This window comes from Doryrhamphus excisus, chromosome 19, assembly GCF_030265055.1.
Source record: "Doryrhamphus excisus isolate RoL2022-K1 chromosome 19, RoL_Dexc_1.0, whole genome shotgun sequence".
In the NCBI taxonomy this organism is placed as follows: domain Eukaryota; kingdom Metazoa; phylum Chordata; class Actinopteri; order Syngnathiformes; family Syngnathidae; genus Doryrhamphus; species Doryrhamphus excisus.
Genome location: NC_080484.1, coordinates 11,063,463 through 11,086,006, shown reverse-complemented (window position 1 = coordinate 11,086,006; position 22,544 = coordinate 11,063,463). Strand labels below are relative to the sequence as shown.

General features: G+C 42.0%; 5 protein-coding genes across 13 annotated transcripts in view; 2 read left to right on the top strand and 3 right to left on the bottom strand.

Annotated features, from left to right (window-relative positions):
- Nucleotides 1–121: 121 nt before the first annotated feature.
- gtf2h5 (general transcription factor IIH, polypeptide 5) lies at nucleotides 122–913 on the bottom strand. The gene is made up of 3 exons (XM_058057219.1): nucleotides 780–913; nucleotides 495–564; nucleotides 122–411 (listed from the first exon to the last, which is right to left on the bottom strand). The coding sequence occupies exons 2-3, from the start codon at nucleotides 527–529 to the stop codon at nucleotides 231–233; spliced, it is 216 nt and encodes a 71-aa protein (XP_057913202.1). The 5' UTR covers nucleotides 530–564; nucleotides 780–913; the 3' UTR covers nucleotides 122–230.
- A 249-nt stretch (nucleotides 914–1,162) lies between these two features.
- serac1 (serine active site containing 1) lies at nucleotides 1,163–13,647 on the bottom strand. 2 transcript variants are annotated; one of them, XM_058057430.1, is made up of 17 exons: nucleotides 13,507–13,647; nucleotides 12,739–12,847; nucleotides 12,615–12,651; nucleotides 12,402–12,544; nucleotides 11,953–12,042; nucleotides 10,827–10,958; nucleotides 10,611–10,732; nucleotides 10,407–10,535; nucleotides 3,493–3,606; nucleotides 3,255–3,417; nucleotides 2,874–3,024; nucleotides 2,637–2,778; nucleotides 2,466–2,566; nucleotides 2,234–2,331; nucleotides 1,978–2,160; nucleotides 1,760–1,903; nucleotides 1,163–1,686 (listed from the first exon to the last, which is right to left on the bottom strand). In XM_058057430.1, exons 2-17 carry the CDS (start codon nucleotides 12,830–12,832, stop codon nucleotides 1,550–1,552), a joined length of 1,980 nt encoding a protein of 659 aa, XP_057913413.1. In that variant the 5' UTR covers nucleotides 12,833–12,847; nucleotides 13,507–13,647; the 3' UTR covers nucleotides 1,163–1,549. The 2 variants fall into 2 exon arrangements, with proteins under 2 accessions (XP_057913413.1, XP_057913414.1); XM_058057431.1 differs by having other exon boundaries at nucleotides 12,739–12,850; nucleotides 13,507–13,642.
- On the top strand, nucleotides 1,660–10,357 carry LOC131107420 (uncharacterized). Of its 3 annotated transcripts, XM_058057434.1 has the most exons (4): nucleotides 1,660–1,709; nucleotides 1,818–2,345; nucleotides 2,945–4,457; nucleotides 4,532–10,357. In XM_058057434.1, exon 4 carries the CDS (start codon nucleotides 7,824–7,826, stop codon nucleotides 9,651–9,653), a length of 1,830 nt encoding a protein of 609 aa, XP_057913417.1. In that variant the 5' UTR covers nucleotides 1,660–1,709; nucleotides 1,818–2,345; nucleotides 2,945–4,457; nucleotides 4,532–7,823; the 3' UTR covers nucleotides 9,654–10,357. The 3 variants fall into 3 exon arrangements, with proteins under 3 accessions (XP_057913417.1, XP_057913415.1, XP_057913416.1); XM_058057432.1 differs by having other exon boundaries at nucleotides 2,945–10,357; XM_058057433.1 differs by having other exon boundaries at nucleotides 1,687–1,709; nucleotides 1,818–1,897; nucleotides 2,945–10,357.
- Nucleotides 13,648–13,748: 101 nt separating the features above from the next.
- Nucleotides 13,749–17,955, bottom strand: myct1a (myc target 1a). Of its 5 annotated transcripts, XM_058056459.1 has the most exons (4): nucleotides 17,804–17,843; nucleotides 15,834–16,716; nucleotides 15,358–15,712; nucleotides 13,749–14,728 (listed from the first exon to the last, which is right to left on the bottom strand). In XM_058056459.1, exons 3-4 carry the CDS (start codon nucleotides 15,410–15,412, stop codon nucleotides 14,190–14,192), a joined length of 594 nt encoding a protein of 197 aa, XP_057912442.1. In that variant the 5' UTR covers nucleotides 15,413–15,712; nucleotides 15,834–16,716; nucleotides 17,804–17,843; the 3' UTR covers nucleotides 13,749–14,189. The 5 variants fall into 5 exon arrangements, with proteins under 5 accessions (XP_057912442.1, XP_057912445.1, XP_057912441.1 ...); XM_058056462.1 differs by lacking the exon at nucleotides 15,358–15,712 and having other exon boundaries at nucleotides 16,599–16,716; nucleotides 17,804–17,955; XM_058056458.1 differs by having other exon boundaries at nucleotides 15,358–16,716.
- syne1a (spectrin repeat containing, nuclear envelope 1a) overlaps nucleotides 17,618–22,544 on the top strand; it is a 114,124-nt gene continuing 109,197 nt past the window's right edge. Inside the window, exons 1-3 of one of the 2 annotated variants that reach the window (XM_058056442.1) lie at nucleotides 17,618–17,653; nucleotides 17,777–17,907; nucleotides 18,033–18,145. In XM_058056442.1, the coding sequence (XP_057912425.1) occupies nucleotides 18,079–18,145 (67 nt within the window). In that variant the 5' untranslated portion in view covers nucleotides 17,618–17,653; nucleotides 17,777–17,907; nucleotides 18,033–18,078. The other variant, XM_058056443.1, reaches the window with a different exon arrangement.

Below are 22,544 nucleotides of genomic sequence, written 5' to 3'. Positions count from 1 at the left end.
ATAAGGTTGTTTGTCCATATGTGCGACCAGTCCAGTGTGTACCCCGCCTCCCGCGCAAAGACAGCTGGGATAGGCTCCAGCATGCCCACGGCCCTAAAGAGGACAAGTGCGATAGAAGACGGACAATGTTCATTTCACCATTTTAATGACGCAATAGAAAGAGGTATGCATCTACCTATAAAGATCAACTAAACAGAAAATACACAGGAGCTCAAAACAAAGCGGAAGTTTCATTTTTGTGTGATGGGAAACGAGTTGTGGTCCATTAGCTCTCCCACTCTCTCCTGCAGGGTTTGGACCACCTCTGCGAGGATGAACACATGTGTGTCATCCAAGTCCTTCAGGATAAACTTCTTCCCCAAGGCCATGGTTTCATCCAGGTACAGGAGGAACTGTTTCATGGCTGGGTCGCTGGGTAAAGAAGGTAAAATACATGTTGGATTTGACAAAATATGCTCACAAAGACAACATTTTGACAGCTGTTTAGTTTTTACCATTCAACAAGGACACCTTTGTGCACGTTAACCATGTTGATCGGCTGACTTGGAGGATCGTTTAAGTGACCTGTTAGACAAAATTATAATCGATTTGAAACATTTCCACAAACTTGACGTGCATGTTAGCATGTCAATGTAGCTCCATAACGATACATAGCCAGTGTTGGCCACTACTCCGGGTTTAAACCATTTACCTCGATAATTTAATGTTCAGCACAAGTACAGCAACTAACTGTAGCAACAACATTTCTTAGTTGATTTAAACATATGTATTTTACCAACCTGGAATATATTATCATCGAATGTTGGCTAATGCTAGCTTGTGTACTGCATTGTGATGTTGACGTACGGCGTCTGAGGAGGGACAATTGGCTTCGTGCGCTAGTGCGCATGCGCTTCTTTGTGCAGGTTTTTACTGAAGCATTAGCCATTCGTCATTTGGCAAGAGAAGTTCGAGGTGAGTTTTTGAAGTAATTGTTTTGAGAAATTAAACCAAAAAACTTGGAATTTACTTTTTACACATACATAAATATAAATACAAGTCTTTTTTAACTTGTCAAGAAATACAGCAGAGCTAATGTAACGCTAGCTTTCAGTAAACAATGTAATGATAATTGTCGAAAAAAACCATACAGAAACAACAAGGACTCAAATGAGGTCTCCAACCCAACACTTTTTATTGTCATCTTGTGAAATGTTTGACCACAAAAAGACAAAAGATTGAATTCCATTCACTAGTCAGACATGAAACTATGTTAGGAAACAATAAAAAGCATAAATACACAAATAAAATCCAAACCTGTAACTTTGATTTGAAATACTGAGAGGTACGTCAGTGTTTAAAAAATACTTTTGTATTAAATAAGCTTGTGGGTCGAATTTAGATGGAAAAAAATAAATCTGAATGTGTAATCATGACCAACTTTCAAATGATAAATTAGTGAGAGATAAGCTTTCAGTTTTCTACTATCGCAACTAGCAACTCTTCGCTGGTTAGCCATGTTAATTGTCATTATTTCTGGTTCAAGTATGTTGTATGTTAACAGTAGTGGTCAATGGCCAATGGAGTTCTTCAGTGTTTCCAGGATGAACTGAAGGCTGCGCTTGTACAGGAATGACTCCTTCTTCTCTGGCTTGCAGATGCTCAGATGATCCACGTCCACTTCGATCAGGTCCCCGATGCCGATGTCTGCGAACCAGAACCCGAGCAAGGTGAGGAGGAGTCTGTTTTGTTGACTAAAATGCCTGTCGGTCTTACTTACTTGCCGACTGTGCTGGCACCACCAGTATCTTGATCATCGGGCCGATGTTTGTTGGCAGCGTCTCTGCAAAGCTAAGCACCTTGATTTCTCCCTCTTTGGCCACGTTCAAGAAGTTCTCGTTAAGGTCACGCAGTGCTGGTGAGTCTTAATTAAAGCACATCAATTTATCACTTGCATCACAAGAACATTTACACCAACTTTAGTCTTGAATCGCTAACCTTTGCAAAGCTCTCTGACTTCGATGGAGGGGAAGAGGAGATATCGGACATTGACAGAGTATTCCGCCATAAAGGTTCCGTGATGAGGGACGCTGTAGAACAAAATGCCTTTGGTGTTTTTTAGCAGCTCCTGCATATCTGGGTCCTCAGAGGCATCAATCAGCATTCTTTTCACCAGCAAGCCTGGCAGGAAAATGAAGAAAAATGTCAAAAATGGATATAGTTATAACACAAGCCTCGCAAAGACGTGGCGTACCTCCCATACTGTGAGCTACCCAGACCACCGGCCTGTCGCCAACCCCTGCCATCTTCAGCTTGTTGAGCAGCTCTCGACTCCTGCTGGCCAAGGACTTTCTGCAGAGAGAAAAGTATGTAAATAATCAACTACTATATTTCCTCACATTTTTAATTGTTTTTCCTGAACATTATGATGCAGTTTTAACTCTACAGACGTTATATGATGCACTCATAGTAAAAATATTCCTGACCTTTGATTCTCGGCGGGACACTTCGCCATCCAGTCACTGAGGTGGCTATCGTATTCCACAGATAACACCCTCAAATTAGGACAATCTGCAGCTAACCATGACTGTCAATTAAAGGACAATGAGCAGATAACCATAATCAACAAGACACACTGGAGATGCATGGTCACTTACCTTTGGCCAGCACTCGGTGTAATCATCCCCGTAGTCTATATTGTTCCCTTCGTCTAACGCATTTCTGTCCCTCTGGCGCCATGTCTTAAAGGCGGCCCCCAGGATACCGTGGATGAACAGCACGTCTGCTTTAATTGGCTGGCTGCAATTTAATACAAAGAGTTGGTTTGAAAAAAAAAACAAAACAAAACAGTAAGAGTGACACATTTTAACGCAGACCAAAGTGTTTTCTCCTACTTGCCACGTGTTTGCGGGTGGAGGACGTAGACCCCGTCTTGATACTTCTCTTTCACCGTCTCCCTGTCCAGGTTGGCGAGAGCGCGAGCTGCATGGGACGCCTGCATGACGTGAGGAGACTGCATCACCTCGGCCAGGACTGACACCCACCCTTGAGGTTGGTCAAGACAAAACGGCATTATACAACAGTGCGTTCAAAAATAGGCTATACACATAATCCTGTCTTTTAATAAAAGACAGTAAACATGGGCATATTTCAGACATAGTTGCAAATGGTGATTAATTTATTTCAAAACTGGGATTAATCCGATTAAAAAAAAAAATCATTTAACAGAAAAGCTTAAAAACATAAGTGCTAACATAAGGTACAATATGACTTACCAGACTGAACGATGGCCTTGTGAGCGCTGTCATTGAGCGCCAGGTTCCCGATGATTCGCACAATGTTCCTCTGAATCTTCTGGGAGTCACTCCTTAGCTGGTAAACTCTCTGAAGAAGCATGAGACCCCCGTTGGACACTATGTGGTCACAGTGGCTTTGAACCTGCAGAGCATAAAAGCAAAGTTAATACTTAGTATGGTTTACCTTAAGTAAGTTGGGTCATTCCATTTATCTGACCTTGGAGTGCTGGACTAGGGCCTGTAGGCAGAAGGACTCCACCTTCTCAGATGGGACAGAAGTCAGACTCTGAGCGTAGGGCAACCCGTTGCCACCAAAACACCACAGGCCGCCCTGAAACAAAGCATTTGAAGAGTCAAGGATTGTTGGAATAATTGTACATAAAGTTATCCTATTTTTACTATATTCTTATGACCTATTTTTACTATATCCTTATGACCTATTTTTCTTATGACCTACAAACATTTCGTATCACCCACATAACAAAGTAAGATTAACTCTGTACATGTGTTTCATATCACTCACATAACAATGTAAGATTAATGCTGTGACGCCTGCACTTGTGGTGTACATCATGATTAAGGGAAAACAGAACATGACAGAACATTCCTTAGCAGATAGTTTTAACACCCTCAGGGGACATAGGCACGGGTCAGAAGTAGATATGACCTCAAAGGGTATGTGTGTGTGTGTGTCCGGAGAATCACATGCCAAGGATGAGCTATCTACACATATGGATAACATGTTGTGCAAAGAAACTGGTTTCAACTAGAATGATTAAACCCCCCTTCCCTCAGCTATTTGATTGTACAGGGCCTTCCTTCAATAAAAAGGCAAGAGGGCAGGAACTGCTTCAGAGTGAGGTGGCGAATTGTTACTGAACGGTTCCTGATCACTCTCCTTGCAAGTAAAAAGAAACTCATCTCTCTGCGTCTTCTTTTGTACAAGCAGTGTTTTTCTACAAGTGTCGGGGTTTAAACCTGACATTTTATTGGTCCTTCGAGCCGGATTCCAAGACACCTGACGATCCCAGCGGGCAAGCGAGATCCAGGCAAGACTGTGGCCACAGCATTAATACCCTTTCCGGGACTGGTCCCTCTCTTGCGGGCTGGGATCCGACGGTTGAAGGAAATCCAGAGACGCAGAGATTGTGAGTACAAATTTTGTTTAAAAGGAATGGATGTGTGAAAAAGTAAAATAGACAAACCCTGCAGGTCAGAAAAAGTAAAATAGAGGGTTCTGAAGACAAACCCTGCAGGTCAAAAAAGTAAAATAGACAATAAAAGAACTTTAAAGAGAGGGTTCTAAAGAAAACAGAGAAAAGAATAAAAAAATAAGTGAAGACAAACCCTGCAGGTCACAAAGGTGAAATAGACAATAAAAGTACTTTAAAGAAAACAGAGAAAAGAATAAAAAAAGTAAGTGTACCAAACCCTGACAATTCTAGGCTCTATCAGGTCCGACAGTTAAATTCCGTAGGTGGAGTAGACGCCCCTAGTTGAAGCAGACTAGTTAAATTCTACATAGGATGGCGGAGTCCTCTGGGCGGTAAAAATAAAAGGCGCGCGCAGTGTGAGTGTGTGAATGTGTGAGTGTGTGAATGAAAATACAATTACCACTAGGTAACTGTGTTTTATACCAAACCAACAAGAAGCAAATGGTGAGCCTTTGTGGATGCTTGTAGGCAAGAAAATTCCACCTGAAAAGGTTGAAGAGAATTTTACCACAAAAGGTTGTTGATCACCATCTTGTTGAAAATAACCCCAGTGTTAGAACACGACAGGTGTTAAGAACCACTGGGTCCAAATTTAGTTCAAAATGGGGAAGGGACAAAGTAAAGAAAAACAACTGGAAATATGCAAATGTGCGGCCCACACAACTGGAACTGACCCAGTATCAAAAGGAAATGCTTTTGCAGACAAAACAGCCAAAGAAGCAGCACAAAAAGAAAAACAACAGATAGAGCAGAAAGTGAAGGTTGTAAAAAGGAAGAGTCATAAGATAGTAAGGGAAATTTTACTTCATGAGTATCAGAAAGATGAAGAAAAAGTAATGAAGGAGAAAGACTCAGACACATTTTATACACGAAAGGAAGGTAACGAAAGAAGGGTCATGCCAACTCGGAGAAGATTTGGAGGAAGCGGTAGAGGAACAGGTAGACAGAATATACAAAACTATCCCAACAATGCTAGATGTTGGAATTGCGGTGAAGAAGGTCACTTCTCCCGTGATTGTGTCAAAGGCCAGTACAAAAGGAACCAAAAGCGATATTCAGCACGACTAGGCTTGTCTTAACAAATACAACCAGAACCAAATGATGAACCAGTAGTATAATTACAAGTACAACCAAATAAAACTAAATTCATATGAAGGAATAAAACCAGCAATAGAAGATTTGTTAAAAAATTTTAAGTCTTAGTAGAATGCGATAACCCACCACGTAATATCCCTATTTTCCCAGTGAGAAAAGTGCCACTCTCTGTGGGATGGAGAATGATAAAGGACAAGTTGTAAATCAAGCTGTGGTGGCAAGAGCACCTTGTGTGCCTGACCCACACACATTGTTAAATTCTTTACCAACAGATGTCACATGGTTCACCGTAGTAGACATCAGGCATTCTTCTCCATTCAAATAGAGAAAGAAAGTTCAGGTTCGCATTTATGTTTGCAGAAAGAATAAAAAACAAATAGATATATATATAATTTATTCACAAGCAATGATGGCCAGTATGTCCACGTTCGAACCCCCAAATGGAAGCCAGAAATTATTATATGTAGATGACATCCTACTAGCGTCACAAGATAGGAAGTCATGTGAAGAAGACAATAGCCTTATTGCACCATTTAGCGAAAGAAGGCCATAAAGTGAGTAAAGACAAACTACAATTTTGTAAACAATCAGTGAAGTATTTAGGCCATCAGTTGACAGGACAAGGGCGAACCATTCTAACAGACAGAAAACAAGCAATCTTGAACGAAGCTCAACCACATTTAACACTTGAGCGATGCACCACGCTCAACCCAGCTACCCTTCTACCATTCCCTGAGGAAGGCCAACCACATGATTGTTATGAGCTAACAACACAAACTGCAAAGTGTACACCAGACCTATTAGATCAGACACTAACATAAAGGGGTGATTTGGTAGATGGTTCCTCAAAGAAAAATTATTTGGGAAAAACAATAACAGGCTATGCAGTCTTAGCGCTTACAGAAGCATGCAAATTAATGAAAGGTCAAAAGGTGACAATTTATACTGATAGCCAATATGTATATTCAACAGTACATATCTTTGCACAATATTGGCAAAACAGAGGTATGACAATATCAACGAGAAAACCAGTAACTCATGCAGGATTATTAACAACTTTACTAGAAGCAGTGCAATTGCCAAAACAAATTGCTGTATGTAAATGCACGGCACGTACTAATAATTCGGATCCAATATCTTTAGGAAATATGTTCGCTGATAAAATGATAAAACAAGCGGCACTAAAGGAACTGAACCATCTTAACACAGAAAAAATTACAAGTACACTTTGAGATCCTGGCAGACATTTAACAACAGAGTCCAAAGCAAGAAATTGACCACTGGCTAAGGAATAAAGCAACCCTGGACAAAAATGTTAATATGTCGATAGATAATAAAACAATCTTGAAGAAAAAAATTTTTTTTTGCATAAGTGGGACGCTATTTTGAGCCATGGTTTTACACATGTCTCAACAGGAGGGATATGTGATATGTGCCATGCCACACTATTAACACCCACTTTACTACGTATGGATTTTTGTATTTTTGTAGGATTTAATTCTTATTTAAAAAATTTTTTGTAGAGCATGTTTAGCGTGTGCAAAACACAATGCCCAGGGCAGCTTGCGACCTCGGCGTGGCCAATTTCAAAAACCACAATACTTATTTCAAGAAATACACATGGACTTCATTGAACTCAACAACAGTGAAGGGAAAAAATTCTGTTTCGTGATAATAGACTCATTTTCAAAATGGATAGAACTGTCCTACAAAACATCCAGATGCACTAACAGTAGCTAAAACTCTATGCAAAGACATAATTCCACGCTATGGTATTCGAAAAAAAATTTACAGTGATAAACTATGACTAAATTATGCATCTCCATCTTAGTTTTTACCCTAACTGTACCTATTTGCGTCATGATAATAGCATTGTGGTATCTGCTGTAGATTTGTAGCTCCTCAACGACCTTCAGAGGAAGTCCGGCTACAAAGGGGGCTGTAATTCTAGTTTGCAGTCGTCTCAAACCGGTGAAGATTGTCCACAACTCTGTTGCGTCATTAGGAGGGGTTGCAGGTCTGCAGGTAAGATGATCACTCAGACGCATAAAAAAAATAATAATAATAATTAATTAGCAGCAGTAGGGGGACTGATCGGAATAATAATAGTAATGTCACTGCTACTATGGGAAAAGAATCTTAACATGCAGAAAAGAAGGGTGGGGGACCCTAACCAATCACAAGCACAGGTCAACAAAAACCTTGGATAATTAAGTGGGCATACAACAACTCCATATGTATGACCATAGCCACAAATTCGACTACCGAACTCCAAATACCCATATCATCGTTAAAAGGATTTACAAATAGACATCAGGTGTCAGGGGAGACATATGCTGGTTACTGGTGGTATGTTACTGGACACGTGTTAGATTTAAGTTGGGACACATTGATTACCACACAGGAAGGTGATTACTGGGCACCTGGTACCACATTAGAAGCCAAGTATTTCCATAATAAAATTATGATAAAGAAACATGGGGCCATGTTAAGTATGACATTTGCCTTTAGCTCAGCTAAGCTCAACCCATATGACCGGCCATTGGGCACTATTTTAAATACCTCGTGTTGGGGTTTCCTTTTATGGGCCTACTCTTCTGGGGCAGATCCCTACTTTCCTATAATTATTTGTGAAAATCAAACCATGACCCCTGCTGAAATGCCAATCACAAATAACTACACACGTCACGCTGGAGTTAAAATAGCCGTAATTCGAAATGCAGATGATTGGTTTCAGGTCATTACGGGCATCTCACAACAAAGTAATAACTGGCTGCTGCTAGTAGAACAGGCAGCAAACATGTCAAATCAAGGAGATTGTGTAGTATGTATGGAGGCCAGACCACTATTACAAGTTGTGCCCTCGGCGCTAAGTAAACAATGCCTACTTGACGTAATGAATAACACCTTACCATCAGTCAACTGTTTATCATGGGATAAGATTTATCCACTGACTTCTGCTGAAAAACGAAAACCAATATTCTCTAACAAAGTAGCAGCAGGAAATTTCTCTTGCGTAAAAAGAATCGGTAAGGGCCGTAGATTGGGCAAATTAAAAAGAACCCAATGTCACCAAGTACAAACAGTAGACAAAACGTTCAGACCAAAATCCCGCAGTGACATCTGGTGGTGGTGTGGGGATGATAAATTGTATGATAGATTACCATACGATACCACAGGACTTTGCGCTTCGGTATCACTGATCTTGCCAGTATCAGTTATTCAAACCTCCATCGCCAATCTATTGACCACAGTAAACAGTGTTCTCCCCCATTCCTGGAAAACCAAAACAAAAAGATCAACAACAGGATGGAGTGCAAAGGATCCAACCTACATAGACAGCATAGGGGTACCGAGAGGAGTCCCTGATGAATACAAATTAGTCAACCAGATAGCAGCAGGTTTTGAATCATCGATTTGCTGGTGGTGCACAATTAACAAAAATGTAGACAGAATCAACTACATCCACTATAACGTGCAGAAATTAGGAAACAACACTGAAAGAGGGTTCTCCGCCATCCATGAACAACTGTCAGCTACCTCCCTCATGGCTTTCCAAAACAGAATTGCTGTTGACATGCTCTTGGCGGAGAAGGGCGGAGTATGTGCCATTTTTGGTGATCAGTGCTGCACGTTCATTCCGAACAACACGGCAGCGGACGGGAGTCTCACCAAGGCCTTAGAAGGTCTAAGGTCCCTTAACAGCAAGATGAAAGACCATTCTGGAGTTGACACGTCAATGTGGGGTGGTTTTGGAGACGTATTTGGCAAATATAAACAACTGATAATGTCAGTTTTGATGTTAGTCGCTGTATTTGCAGCTATTCTCACCTTATGTGGATGTTGTTGCATTCCCTGCATTAGAGTTTTGTGCACCAGGCTAATCACCACTGCTATCCAACCAATTAAGCAAGAGGTGTCAAAAATGTATGCCCTCCTTACTCCAAAAGGGGAGCCCCAAGAAGACAGCTACGATGAAGACACCGAAACTGAAGAGATACATGACAAAACATCATGGCATTTTCAGGACTTGTTTTCCGATCCAGGAGATTATGCAGCTGACCTCTGAGTGTACCTTTTGCGCTATGGGACTGAAGAGGTCAACGGAGGATGGGAGAATATAGTGCAAAATGAATAAACAGGAGGGAAATGTTGGAATAATTGTACATAAAGTTATCCTATTTTTACTATATTCTTATGACCTATTTTTACTATATCCTTATGACCTATTTTTCTTATGACCTACAAACATTTCGTATCACCCACATAACAAAGTAAGATTAACTCTGTACATGTGTTTCATATCACTCACATAACAATGTAAGATTAATGCTGTGACGCCTGCACTTGTGGTGTACATCATGATTAAGGGAAAACAGAACATGACAGAACATTCCTTAGCAGATAGTTTTAACACCCTCAGGGGACATAGGCACGGGTCAGAAGTAGATATGACCTCAAAGGGTATGTGTGTGTGTGTGTCCGGAGAATCACATGCCAAGGATGAGCTATCTACACATATGGATAACATGTTGTGCAAAGAAACTGGTTTCAACTAGAATGATTAAACCCCCCTTCCCTCAGCTATTTGATTGTACAGGGCCTTCCTTCAATAAAAAGGCAAGAGGGCAGGAACTGCTTCAGAGTGAGGTGGCGAATTGTTACTGAACGGTTCCTGATCACTCTCCTTGCAAGTAAAAAGAAACTCATCTCTCTGCGTCTTCTTTTGTACAAGCAGTGTTTTTCTACAAGTGTCGGGGTTTAAACCTGACAAGGATAAACAGGATTTTGCTTCTGTCCCGCCATTTCATGTTGTCCTTACCCGCTGTGCTGCCAACGACTGAGTGCTTTCTCTGAGGGCCAGCGACGTAAAATACTGAACACACTGGTCCACCTCGGACTGCGGCAGAGAGGCGAGCAGTTGCCTCAGACCGTCCTCTGCTGAGAAGCCCTGTCAAGTTGACGACAAATCAGTGGCTGGTCTGAATTGAGAGTCCCGCTAATACTATTCCACGCTTATGCTTACATCATCGAGGTCAGGAAGTGCAGGGGGAGGCAGGAAGAATCGCAGGTCCACCCGTGGAGTCCGAGCGAGGCCCACTGCGGTTCTCTGGTCTATAACCTGGGCCGCGGTCTGATACTGGTAGTCTGCAGGGTTGACATGACATTACACTCACGTCTATGTCCTTTAGGTATGTAATGCCTGTTATTATTATATAATTATTAACCTTATTATTATTACCGTGCCAGTGGTGATTCTGTGCAAGTTCCTGCACAGCTTGTAATCTGACAGCTCGACTGTCGGATTGTGTCCTTTTTAGCAAGACCCATAGGGCCACCTCATGTGGGTCCGCATCCACATGACTGAGCCGTTCTATAAAAAAATAGAAATGTAGAAACATTAGGGGTGTCACAAGACACTCGGTTCACAAGATGAGATGAGATAAGTGAAGATTACATTTTAAGAAACAATATATTGCCATGTACCAATTCTACAACATTCCACTATTCTTCACTCTGTGTGTATGCTAGAAGCCCCGCCTTCACCCACCAAGACATACTGTATGACTGACAAAGGGCTCACCCCTTTCATGCGGCTGTTCTATGGAACAAACAATGTGCTGAAACCAGTGCACAGAGTCAAGTCTTTGGAGGTGGCAGATAAGGAAAACAGACACGCATACAACTGGCAATATATTGAGGCCGGCAAAATGAGCAAGCTCATTTTCATTTATTGTGTGATTTATTCATTCATTTATTATCGTCACAGCCCTAGTGGCCACTGAATGACAAAACTAGTCACATTTCAATCTTATGAGATGTTGTGACACCCCAAACAAACACAATACATATCTAAAACTATATATATATATATTTTTTAATGAAGTGCATCTACTACAGAATCTACACAACCACACACACGTTTACAAACCTTGTGGAAGCAAACTTTGCCTCATCGACTTGGCAGCTAGTTTCAGATAAAAAAGTTCATGTGTTTACCTTATCTTTGTACATTAAAGAAGCATTGTGGTTGAGTGTTGATATATTTTGTAAATATAAAAAATGTAGGATGAGTAATGGTACATTTTATGATAAGGCTCTTGATTAGATTGATACAGTACTGTAGATCCCCAGCTGTACTTTTGGTTTCCCCCTCACGTAACTACATCTCGAATTGTGAATGTATGGGGATCCACTGTACCAAATGTTGTGGCTGATGAGTGTGTATGTATGACAGACCAGGATGTGGAAAACAGGTGCTTCCTTTAGCCTTGACACAAGAGTGTGCACATTTTTTAAAATTAATAATAATAATAATATATTCAGTGCAGGAGAGAAGCTGTAGCTTCATTCATGCTGTTTCTTACCATCTAACGACTGCAGCAGAAGGCGTGAGGATATTTCTAGAAACCGTCTGGCCGCTTTATGAAGTTCCCTCCTTGTCTTGTGGGTGAGCCCTGGAAAATACACATCAAAAAAACAACAGAACTTGAAATGACGTATTGATAATGATGTCAGTTGTTATGTATTGTCGGGCCTTCCTTGACTAGTAGCGGTAATGACAGTGAAAGAGGAAGGAAGAAAGACAGGAAGTGATGGCAGTAAATGTCACTGAGCACCTGGACAAAGCAGGAATCAACTTTGTGCACACCCAAGAAAAGAAAATCACGCCTGCCAGCAATTATTATTTAAAGGACCCGATTTAAGAGCAACTGAAAGTTGAAATAATCCTATTTGTTTTGTGGAGCTGCTAATATTTACATATGGACTGGATCTTTCACTGTGATGTCATGATCAAAAGTTTTTGATCCCGTACCTGCAGCGAGGTTGTCCCTTTCATCAGAGGGACTGGTTCGTAGATAAATGTACGACTTGTACTTCTCCTGAAGAATCGCACTCGTGTCAATGGTCACAGCTTTGTCCAAGGCCGCCACCTCGTATGTGATAAAAAGGCAGCCTCTGCGGGAGCATTGTGACGACGCACAGTTATTGAGGCAATTCCCAAGTCAAGGTTTCACTGGTGACTTACCCCAACACAACGGCACCCGTTACCTTGGCAACCTTCCCTAGATGTCAGCAGAAATACAATCTCACATGGTTGCCTGAAGCTAAAATAACATGCAATTTCAATAAAATGGGGATGTATAACTCACTTAAATCCTTCCACCGTAGCACCTTGTTGAGGCCGGGCACCACTACTGTACTTAGTCTCCTACAGCGGATCAAACGCAGGGCAGATGCCGACATCTTCTCCTGTCTTTCCTGCTAGGATGTCCCGGAGGTTGGGTGACAAAAAGAAATAGACAAACCTGACAGGTGGGCGAGACTACAAATTGACCTATAGTAAATAGTGGACCAGTATCGTCAATTCCTACACTTTCATATCCTCATCTCAATATCGTTCCGATATCGACACAATCGATTTTTGGATCGATCTTCCCCACATCTACAGTACTCCAGACCTGTGGTTATTCAAATGATTATTCTAAATCGAACGTGTTGTGCTAGATCTCCCTGGTGTTTATGCTAAAGCTCCTAGCTACAATAACTGCGACGCGCTATGTTTGCAAGCGTGAATCCTCAGTATTCTAAGATGAAAAATAACAAAGACTGAAATGAAAGACGAAGTGAAAGTGACAGTCCCCACAGGAACACACAGCCTCACATTAGGAGGTTAGAGTGTGTGAAACACCCAACTAAAAACACAAAATGTAGCTACAGCTAGTGGCTAATCAATCACCAGAGTAGCCCTTCAAATAAGATGATAGGTCACCAAGAAAACGAGCCTGCATTCCCATCGTTGAGCTTTAAAAACCAACGGAGCTAATCCAGTTGGCTGACAGCTACCTTTAAAAGGCGACTACGTGTCTGACAGTCCCCTCAATGCTGAATTTGTTTACTTAATCTAGTTGCTTACTTACACGTTTGATGTCAAACTGGCGAATTACACGATTTCTGCCTTGACGAGTGTTGTAAAAAGTCGAAAGTTTCGCCCACTAATGCGGAGCTGTGTTTTTACAGAATGTGTCGCACAGATTCTACGTCATCGCTGTAAACACGCCTCTCACGTGAACGTGCATCTACCATGAAAATATTGAAATTTCTATTTATATTTACACTTTACATAAATATTTACTATCAAACAACATACATTTGAGCATTTTTGTATTTATATACAAATGTTTTTTACATAGCAGAATACAGCAACATATCCAATTAGTAAGTTAGTAAAAATACATTTTGCCTACATTATGAGTATAATGAAGCTCTTATTTTATAATCAGAATTACTTCAGGGACAAATGTCATTCTGCTTTGCAAAGTTGGTCAATTTAAAATTGAACGAGGATGCAAAATATGAATAAAAATACATATTGTCAAACTTCCGATGCCTACATTTATTACAAAGCTACAGTCACATCATAACTGAACCTCTGGGCTACAGCACAAATTCCAAAAGTCTTTCCAAATATTTTTAAATTATCAAAAGGGACTGGATTGTTTATTGTTTAAAGCCCAGGTAACAATTTGGACAGTAAATATGTATTTTTTGTGCTACAGTATGAACAGCAGCTTTAGTCTTTGGACTCCATTCCTTTAGCATCCTAGGTATGAGTCTCCTGATATGCCCTAATGATGCTCTCATAAGCAGGAGGCGGGGTCTGTGTTGCCTGGAAACCACTGACGCCGCTGTCCCCCCAAAAGGAGTGGGGTCTGGGTGGGGTGGCAGCTGTGTGAGCGGAGTCAGCGGCGGTTGTCATGATGGGCGTGCGAGGTAACGACGTCTGACTCCCCTCCTCGGCCTCCCTGGCAATTTGGCTGCAGTGAAGTAGTGGATGGAAGGTGGAGGCCCTGAAGCTTGACTTATACCCCAACGGGTCGAGGGCATCCGATGTGGAAGTCTGGCGGTGGAAGGTGAAAGCGGCGCTGACCAGGCTGTTGTTGCTTCGACGGTCGTGGCTGCTGCTGCTGCGGTTGAAGCCCGGGCGGTTTCTGGGGGCGGCACGCGACTGGCGAGGGGGGCTGCGTGTGATGCTGGCAGAGCCTGCTTTGCGTCGGGAAAACCATGTGAGGATCACGTAGACCAGGGCTCCCAAGACCAGGCCCACCGCCACGGAAACACAGAAAGCTATGATCAGGGGCACTATGAAGGGAGACATTTAAATCAGGTGTGTTTGTAGTGTGGGACTATGAGTCTGCTCTATTATTGATCTTATTTATGTTTCAGTTTTCAGCAACACAAAAAGTGGTTGGGTGTGGTTCCCCATCAAACATTTTAAATATTTTACAAGCACAAATAGAAAAATGTGAACTCCAATCGAAGTCAAAATGATCCAAAACATTGGATCATTGCTAACAGCATCTTCCTGTCATTTTGACAAATAGGCCTCAGTGTGGGCGCCGTATAGGGGGAAAAAGTTTCCAATGGACTCTCCAAAACTAGATACATGGTGACAAGAGCTTTCTGGGGGGGTGCTAATGTGATTTTCTTTTTCATGGGGTGCAGAATGTTTGGCAGAACCCCTGGGTCCGCCTCGGCAACAAAGTGGTTGCATTTAAATGCTGCAGTGAAAATAAGGCAAACCTGTTTTTGTTGCTTTTGGGTATTAACGGTGGAGACAGCAGAAAGAACGCTCTTCGTGGACAAAAACTAATTTCCCTTTCAATGCATTGCAGTGTTAAAGTGAAACTTTTTCAGCTTTTCTCATATTTCTTGTCATTTAATCCCTGAAAGAGCTGCTAAAAGATACAAGAAAAGTTGAGAAAACTCACCAGCATCAAATGACTGAAGTATTTCCATGAAGAAATGAGTGTTGTTTACAGCCATGACTTAGCCTGCAGTGTCATCTGAGTGCTTCTTTTTCTATTTGTTATATATCTTAATGGATTTTCCTGTCTTTCTACAGACCTTCTTTCCTGCTCTCTCGCTTTCTTCTCTCCTCCCCTCACTCCCTGTGTGTCAGTCAGCCTCCCTCCGAGAGACCCGGCCCAGAGGCGCTGGTGGACTGGCGGCTAAACTCTGGCGGGTTGTCTTGTTTATGGAAGCGGAAAAACTCAGCTGTCACGTTTCCTGCTTTTCTGCTTGAAATGAGCTCCAGGAGAGGCTTATCTAAGCAGGACAGAGATCCTGGCGTTGGGGAGAGGGAGGGTTGACTTTACTGCCTTCCTCTACTATCATTTCCTTTGGCTTGATAAATGTGAACAGTGTAGAACTAAACCAGTCAACACTGCATACAGAAAATACTCACATGAGCACTATAGTTAGTAATGGTGTGCCTGAGTTTTTGTAGACATCAGCACTTTTTTAACCTTCTCCAGCCAAAAGTCTCACATTTTCCACAACGTCTGCCAGGTCAGTGGTCGTCTGGCCCCTTCTGGGTGTCAGCCAGCCAGTGGAAACATTCATTTTGATAAGACTGACATGGAACCCTGGAACACGGCGGTCATGAAATGCATTTTAAATCAAGTCATCGATGATACCTGCGTAGTCAGCACTGTGTGTAATCCTCTCCATCTGAAATTCGTCACAGCAGACAAGCTTGTAACCTTCTTGGTATGAAAATATGCTGCAAGTCCCATTTTCCCATTTAAATATGACAAAAAAGCAGCCTCAAGCATTTGTTTTTCTACTCATTTGTAGTTCATGGATGTAAAATCATCTGTTTTCATCCTTACCAGTAGATGGGGTAATAGTCCACTGTAGTACGTGTAGTTTACCTTGCTGTGGTTCTCAACATTTTTTTTAAGTCAAGTACTCCATAACCAGAGAAAAAACATTTCTGGTTGTAGCATCACTAGGAAATAAATACATGTAGCTTAATTACTAATAAAGGTAAGCAGAGAGAGCTCTCTTTGGCACAGAGTCAATTTCATCACACAACTTTCTAATAAGCTTTTCACAGAACGCTGACTATGCAGCATGGAGATTAAGACAGCAGCGGCACGTTTTGCTCTCAGGTCTGTTTCACGTTGATGTGCCACAATCTCTCATTGGTTGACCCCTTGTGCTTTACCTCGGCTGCAGCGAAGCGTCCCTTCGCTCCTTGGCTGCATCTGTTTGGTCCTGAGGGGCTGTCGATGGTAGAGGTCACCCTGAGCCCATGCTGCATAGGAATGGATGGCCTGGCTTCACTGCAGAGGTAGCACCCCACCCCGACACACATATCACACATTTAAGCACTAGCATACATTTTACACTGTTGACAGCTAAGAGGATGCCTTTTTTTATGTTTAAAATATGTAATTCAATCTTTGTTGATTGCCCAAAATGTGAAATTTGATCTGCGGTTAATATGCTACTTCTAAGCAGGGTTTGTGATCTGTTCATTTAATGAACAGTTCCCACTGAGACAAAGCCTGACAAAAGGTTTCATTCCGTTCATGCAGTTGTTCTATGGAACAAACAAGGTGCTGGAAGCAATGAACTCTCTTCGAGACACGTATGCACACAGCAATTTATTGAGACCGGCAAAATGATTCATTCATTCATTTTCTATCACTTATCCTTACAAGGCGTGCTGGAGCCTATCCCAGCTGTCTTGGTGCACCCTGGACTGGTCGCCAGCCAATCACAGGGCACATATAGACAAACAACCATTCACACTCACATTCATACCTATGGACAATTTGGAGTCGCCAATTAACCTAGCATGTTTTTGGAATGTGGGAGGAAACCGGAGTACCCGGACAAAAACCCACGCATGCACAGGGAGAACATGCAAACTCCACACAGAGATGGCTGATGGTGGAATTGAACTCGAGTCTCCTAGCTGTGTGGCCTGAGCGCTAATCACTCATCCACCGGCAAAATCATATTTTCATTTATTGGGTGATTCATTTATTTGTCATATTTTAATCTTGCAAGATCTTGTGACACCCCTAGTGGATACATTTTATATCTACGCTGAGTCTTTGAACTCTGAAAAGTCTACAAATAAGGCGTACTAGCCCTTTAATTAAAGGGAACAGAAGTCCTGTTTGAGTTGAAAGAGACACCAGTCAAAGTAATGCTTATGACACTCAAAGCATTTGACTGGAACCAAATCATTTCTCCCAGGCACTGAGGCAGGTAATAGTTTTCAAATCTTGTAATAACCATTAAAAACATTGTAAAAAACTACAAAAGTAAACACCATCATACAATGTATGCTATATTATTTAATTGACTGCATCATTGAGTCATTTTTTACAGTGGGAAAGCAAAGGCAGGCGATGTTACCTGGCAGCTTATTGGGTCCTGATGGAAGAGAAGAACCAACATCCTCTCTGGTTGGACAGCAGGTGGCAGCGCATGCAGACCAGGAAGCGGTCCTGCCTGCAGACGTGAGTGCACATCCACACTTACATCATCATCAGAGGAGGAGGAGAAGGAGGAGGAGCTGCTCCGAGTAAGAGACGGCTTCTGCAACAGGGATGAACTATGAAAATGTTTTTATTGTCCTGGTTAGAGTGATGCTGGGTTGAGATAACACGGTCGAGCGGAGGACGAGCAGCATGGCATCGCCGCATCACTACAGACACTCTGCTCGTGACATTGCCAATGTGATGCAGAGGCTGCAAGGTAGGCATTAATTGCTTACTCATCTGTACTTGCAGCGTGTTTAGAGGTGACCCGCTGGACTGGCATGACACAGCAGAAACCCCAAAATATCAAATATGCAGCCTTCCTCTCTAAAGAGTGTCACTTTGTTCCATAAATGTCTTTTATTTTAGTCATGCAGTGTTCCAGCATGTACTAGTCAAGGACTGTGAACATTTTTAGGTAATATTCGGCGATGCTTTGACCCTCAGGGAATATCTTTTCTTCAGTTTTTAAATTTTGTCATTGAAAATATTAGACTGATTCAGAACATGTGACGAATTGCACAGTGCGGACAAACTTGGTCGCCATATATCGGATGGCAGTGTTTTCTCATGTACATTTAGTAGGAAATGAAAGTGAAACACTACACCATTATGGATAGCGCTGTAAAAGTACCATTTTAACATAAATACATCGCGAAAATTGAAATAATTACGAAATGTAAAATAATAATTATGAAAAGTGACCTATAAGCTGTGCAAAGTAGTTTAAAAATATATACATATATACTGCATATACAGTATATATAAGTAAATTAGCACTTTTGGGGAATTTTGCCCATCATTCACAATCCTTTTGTGAAACATGAACACTGTATTATTTCTTTCCCTTTTCTGTGCATTCTAGCATGAGAAAACAACTTAATATGAGCTAGCTAGCAACAGACGTCATGGTAAATACCTATTTTGAGTCTAAAGCCTTCACAAAGGCTTGTTCCTATTTGTATTGTTCCCCTCTTGTCCCCGCACTGTTTTCTTTTTTTCTTCTTTTTTATCCCCTCCTGCTCCGATCTGTCCAATACAATACAATGACTCATACAGAGTTGAGAGATGAGTCAGGTGATGCAGCTGAGATTTCCAATATGGCTGCTCCCAAGTGGATCTGTGTGTGTGTGTCAGCGCCGAGAAGTGGCTGTTTGGAGGTGTGTGGGCGCACTCTGCATCACACATTGATCTCTTCTAATTTTAGACGCTGGCACTTCCCCTCCCGTTCAAAGACCAGTGTGATACTTTTGATTAAGACGTGGAGTGCAAATGGAACTGGTGCATTATTTATGCCGACATGTGTAGCACGAGTGACAGCCCCTCCTGCCTTCAAATAATCTTTCTTTTTGAAGCGGCACCGTCATTTATCAAGCCTCTGGGAGCCTCGTTTATGTCTTGAAATGACGTAAACTGTAAATAATTTAGCTCTTCCTCCTGTGAGTGTGGCTTGTTCCCAAACATGCCTTACATAATTACCCAATTACCCCGGGGGACTCATGTCGTAGAGTTGTGGATACTCAATTAACGTCACGTCTCATGATTTTAAGACTGCATCTTATGTCCAACGCCGGTAATGATATCCGATGTTTGTTCAAGGTGTTCATGCAAGCTCAATTGAACAGTTGATCAAACCTGTGATCAGTCGAGACGAGAATCAAAGATGTGAACATGTGCTCCTCATCTTCCGTATCATCAAGGGTAGCTATTTGGTGTTTCCATGCTGCATTTGACAGCTTTAAACAGAACCCATGTTGTCTTTCTTCAGGGTTAATGTGTTCATGTTTTATTTATGAGTCCTCCCGGGGAAAACATAAGTCAGAAGTCTTATTTTTTGTCATTTAACAGCCTTTAAGATAGATGACATGAACATGCTTACATCCTGGAGTCAGAAGGATGTTGGAACCCGTGTTCCACATCTCGGCAGATAGCATTAAATGAGCTGAGCTTGGTTTTGGAAGCTATGCAACATAAAACAATCTCAACTTTTTGTGTCCCAGTTTAGAGATCTAGCCACCCACCCCACCCTACCCTACCCTACCCTACCCCCCAGGGCCACCCTCTCTCCCATCAACCGTCTCTTTTGGTGTACCTCTCTGCACTGAAACACAGCAATTAGTGACACCATATGGCGGAGAATGGTGAGGCCACTTTGAACACCTCCCAGCCTGAACTCCTCCATATGCTGAGGAATTTGCTTGTTTTTGTTTAGGTTTTTTTTTTGTGGTCTTTTGTTAATGAGAAAAGAGATGCACTGTTTCTCCTGTTTTCATTTTCTCCCCAGTGGGTGGCAGAGGCGTTCGATTCCTGCCTGCCGGCTCTGAACGACTTCTGCCTGCCCGTCAGGCAGATAAAGTTAGTTCAGTTCCAATTTAGCTATCAGCAAATTAGGTTTCTCAGTCAACACAGGCTTTGGCGGCTTGTTGTGCAAAGCAGAGTGACTGCTGTTAAAGAAATTCTGCAGTGTTGTCCAATTTTTTTTTTAAATAATCCCCTGCCAGTGATGTTTGCTGTGCTGGCAGATAGGCAGATGTGGAGGGGATGAGGGGGAGTGGTAAGGGCAAGGGCAGTGGAGAAGAGCATATAGTCCTTCATTTATCACGATTAATCGGCATTCAGTATATAAGTTGAATGTTCTCATAGTTATGGCATAGAAAGCCTGTTTACACTCTTCTAAATGCATTTTTAAACATTTAACTAGACATTAAATAACACCTTTACATGTTTATTACACAGCACAGTACATATAATCTCATTAAAAAGACATATTAGGAATAAGATAACATAGACTTGTTGTTTTTTTCTGGACATCGTACTTCCTGTGGTGGCTGTTGTCTCATCAATGTCTTGTAATGGTGGCTTTAAATGGCTTTACACTCCTATACACTCCTATAGTGGACATAATAAGAGTAAATAAGATGTGGAGAGGACAGGAAGTGATGTCCGAGGGTCAGAGTTGAGTTTTACACTCATACCTGGCCCGTGTTATTTTTATGATTATTGGGTTATTATTACTTTGCCTATGGTGCGATAGTAGTAATCAGTACAGTAAATGCCTTTTCTGGCCATCACAGCAGGGAACAATGACACCTAGTGGCCAATGTTGAATACTACATTCACAATTACAATGCTTCTTCTGCCTTCTATTTGTATTTTAGTTTATTTAGTTACTTAATTTGGTAATTTTTATGTTATTTATGTTATTTATATTTATAATTCAATTAAATACTTTGTGAATTAAAGCAATGGTCTGAGGGGCTTACACAACCGCATATGTGTAAGCTATTTTCAGTGGTGGAGCAAGTGTCCTTGAGGGCTCAAAGCAATGAAGAAACAAACATCGCGACTCACGCTGATTGACGCAGATAGCACTGAAAGTGCATAAGGCCATTGGTTGGCTCACCACGGGGGGTTCGCTACGTCATTGTTTCATTATTGCCTTGTATATGTCTATTGTTGTAGTTTATGTGCAGTACATGTATTAACACAAGCCCTTGTGTTAATACATGCCCCCTAATTTTGTGGAGCACATTGTGTGAGAAATTTCAAGCCAATCCGTCTCAAGGGGTCTAATAACAGGAAATAATATGTCAGGAAAATAATAGTCTACATAGTCGGGGTGCATGTTCTGCCAGATTTTTGACCATTTGCATTTTTTAAGGTTATTTAAGGCACTCATAGGCTACCAAATGTGTAAAAGAATCATTGATCCTGTTCTACTGGAGATTAGTAGAAGTCATACTTGCGTAATACTACTACCAAACCAAAAAATCAGCAATAAAAACATAACCTTCTTGGCAGAGGTAAAAAAAAAAAATAACGAGACAATGAGGCAGTCGGACACAGAAAAAAACCCCTCGCCAAATACTTAAGCTTCTGATTGCCGGTGGAACTGGCGCAGACCCTCCGTTTGGCCCACAGCCAGGTTGCTATCCGGTTGCCAGGGGCGACACGACGCTTCGGCCGCAGCCAAGGAAGGCCCAAGCAGACGGTCACCTTGAGCCGTGCCAGCTTCCTGTTTGGTTTTTCCGGCGCCGCCTATTCATCCCCGCCAAACGCAGGCAGCGGAACAGACAACCGACCTAGCTGTGATGCATCTTGTAGGCCTTGATTGTTCCGCTGGGAGCGCCCATTTTAGCCGAGTGGTTAAACTGAAGCCTGTGAAGGTCGCTAGCACATTAAAACGAAAGCCATGTCGCCTCGGACCTGCGGCGCGTAAATAGTCCCTAGCATCTACTCATCTTCCATAAAAGCGGTCACATGACATCCAACACAGACTCTTAAAGGGCCCACGAGGACCATATGTGATCCCATTGTGGAGTGGGTCTCATTTAGTTTCAGATTGTGATCTCACCAAGCCCAACAGCCATTGAAGGTTTGATACGCAGGATTGGTTCACTTAGGGCGCCATGCTTTCAACCTGAAAAAGGTGTCCGACAGATTTGGTTTGTCGAAACCTCCAGAGATCCCGTACTAGACACACTTTATTGAATGTTTCATGATGGCGAAAGTGTGACCCTGGAGCAGAGGAATTCATTTTATGTTGTGATGCAAGACACAACCTTCAAATCCTCTATTCATTCCTTTCTTTGGCAGTTCCAGCAACGTCTCTCCGC

Excerpts from the sequence above, each read along its gene's own strand:
- gtf2h5 (XM_058057219.1), bottom strand. The coding sequence starts at position 529 with ATGGTTAACGTGCACAAAGGTGTCCTTGTTGAATG. Across the intron at positions 412-494 it reads AAAGGTGTCCTTGTTGAATG|CGACCCAGCCATGAAACAGT; the intron begins GTAAAAACTAAA and ends TTCTTTACCCAG.
- LOC131107420 (XM_058057434.1), top strand. The coding sequence starts at position 7,824 with ATGACCATAGCCACAAATTCGACTACCGAACTCCAAATACCCATATCA.
- serac1 (XM_058057430.1), bottom strand. The coding sequence starts at position 12,832 with ATGTCGGCATCTGCCCTGCGTTTGATCCGCTGTAGGAGACTAAGTACA. Across the intron at positions 12,043-12,401 it reads AAGGGACAACCTCGCTGCAG|GGCTCACCCACAAGACAAGG; the intron begins GTACGGGATCAA and ends TGTATTTTCCAG. Across the intron at positions 3,607-10,406 it reads AGTCGTTGGCAGCACAGCGG|GGCGGCCTGTGGTGTTTTGG; the intron begins GTAAGGACAACA and ends GCTTTGTTTCAG.
- myct1a (XM_058056458.1), bottom strand. The coding sequence starts at position 15,412 with ATGGCTGTAAACAACACTCATTTCTTCATGGAAATACTTCAGTCATTT. Across the intron at positions 14,729-15,357 it reads ACTTCAGTCATTTGATGCTG|TGCCCCTGATCATAGCTTTC; the intron begins GTGAGTTTTCTC and ends CTCCCTTCATAG.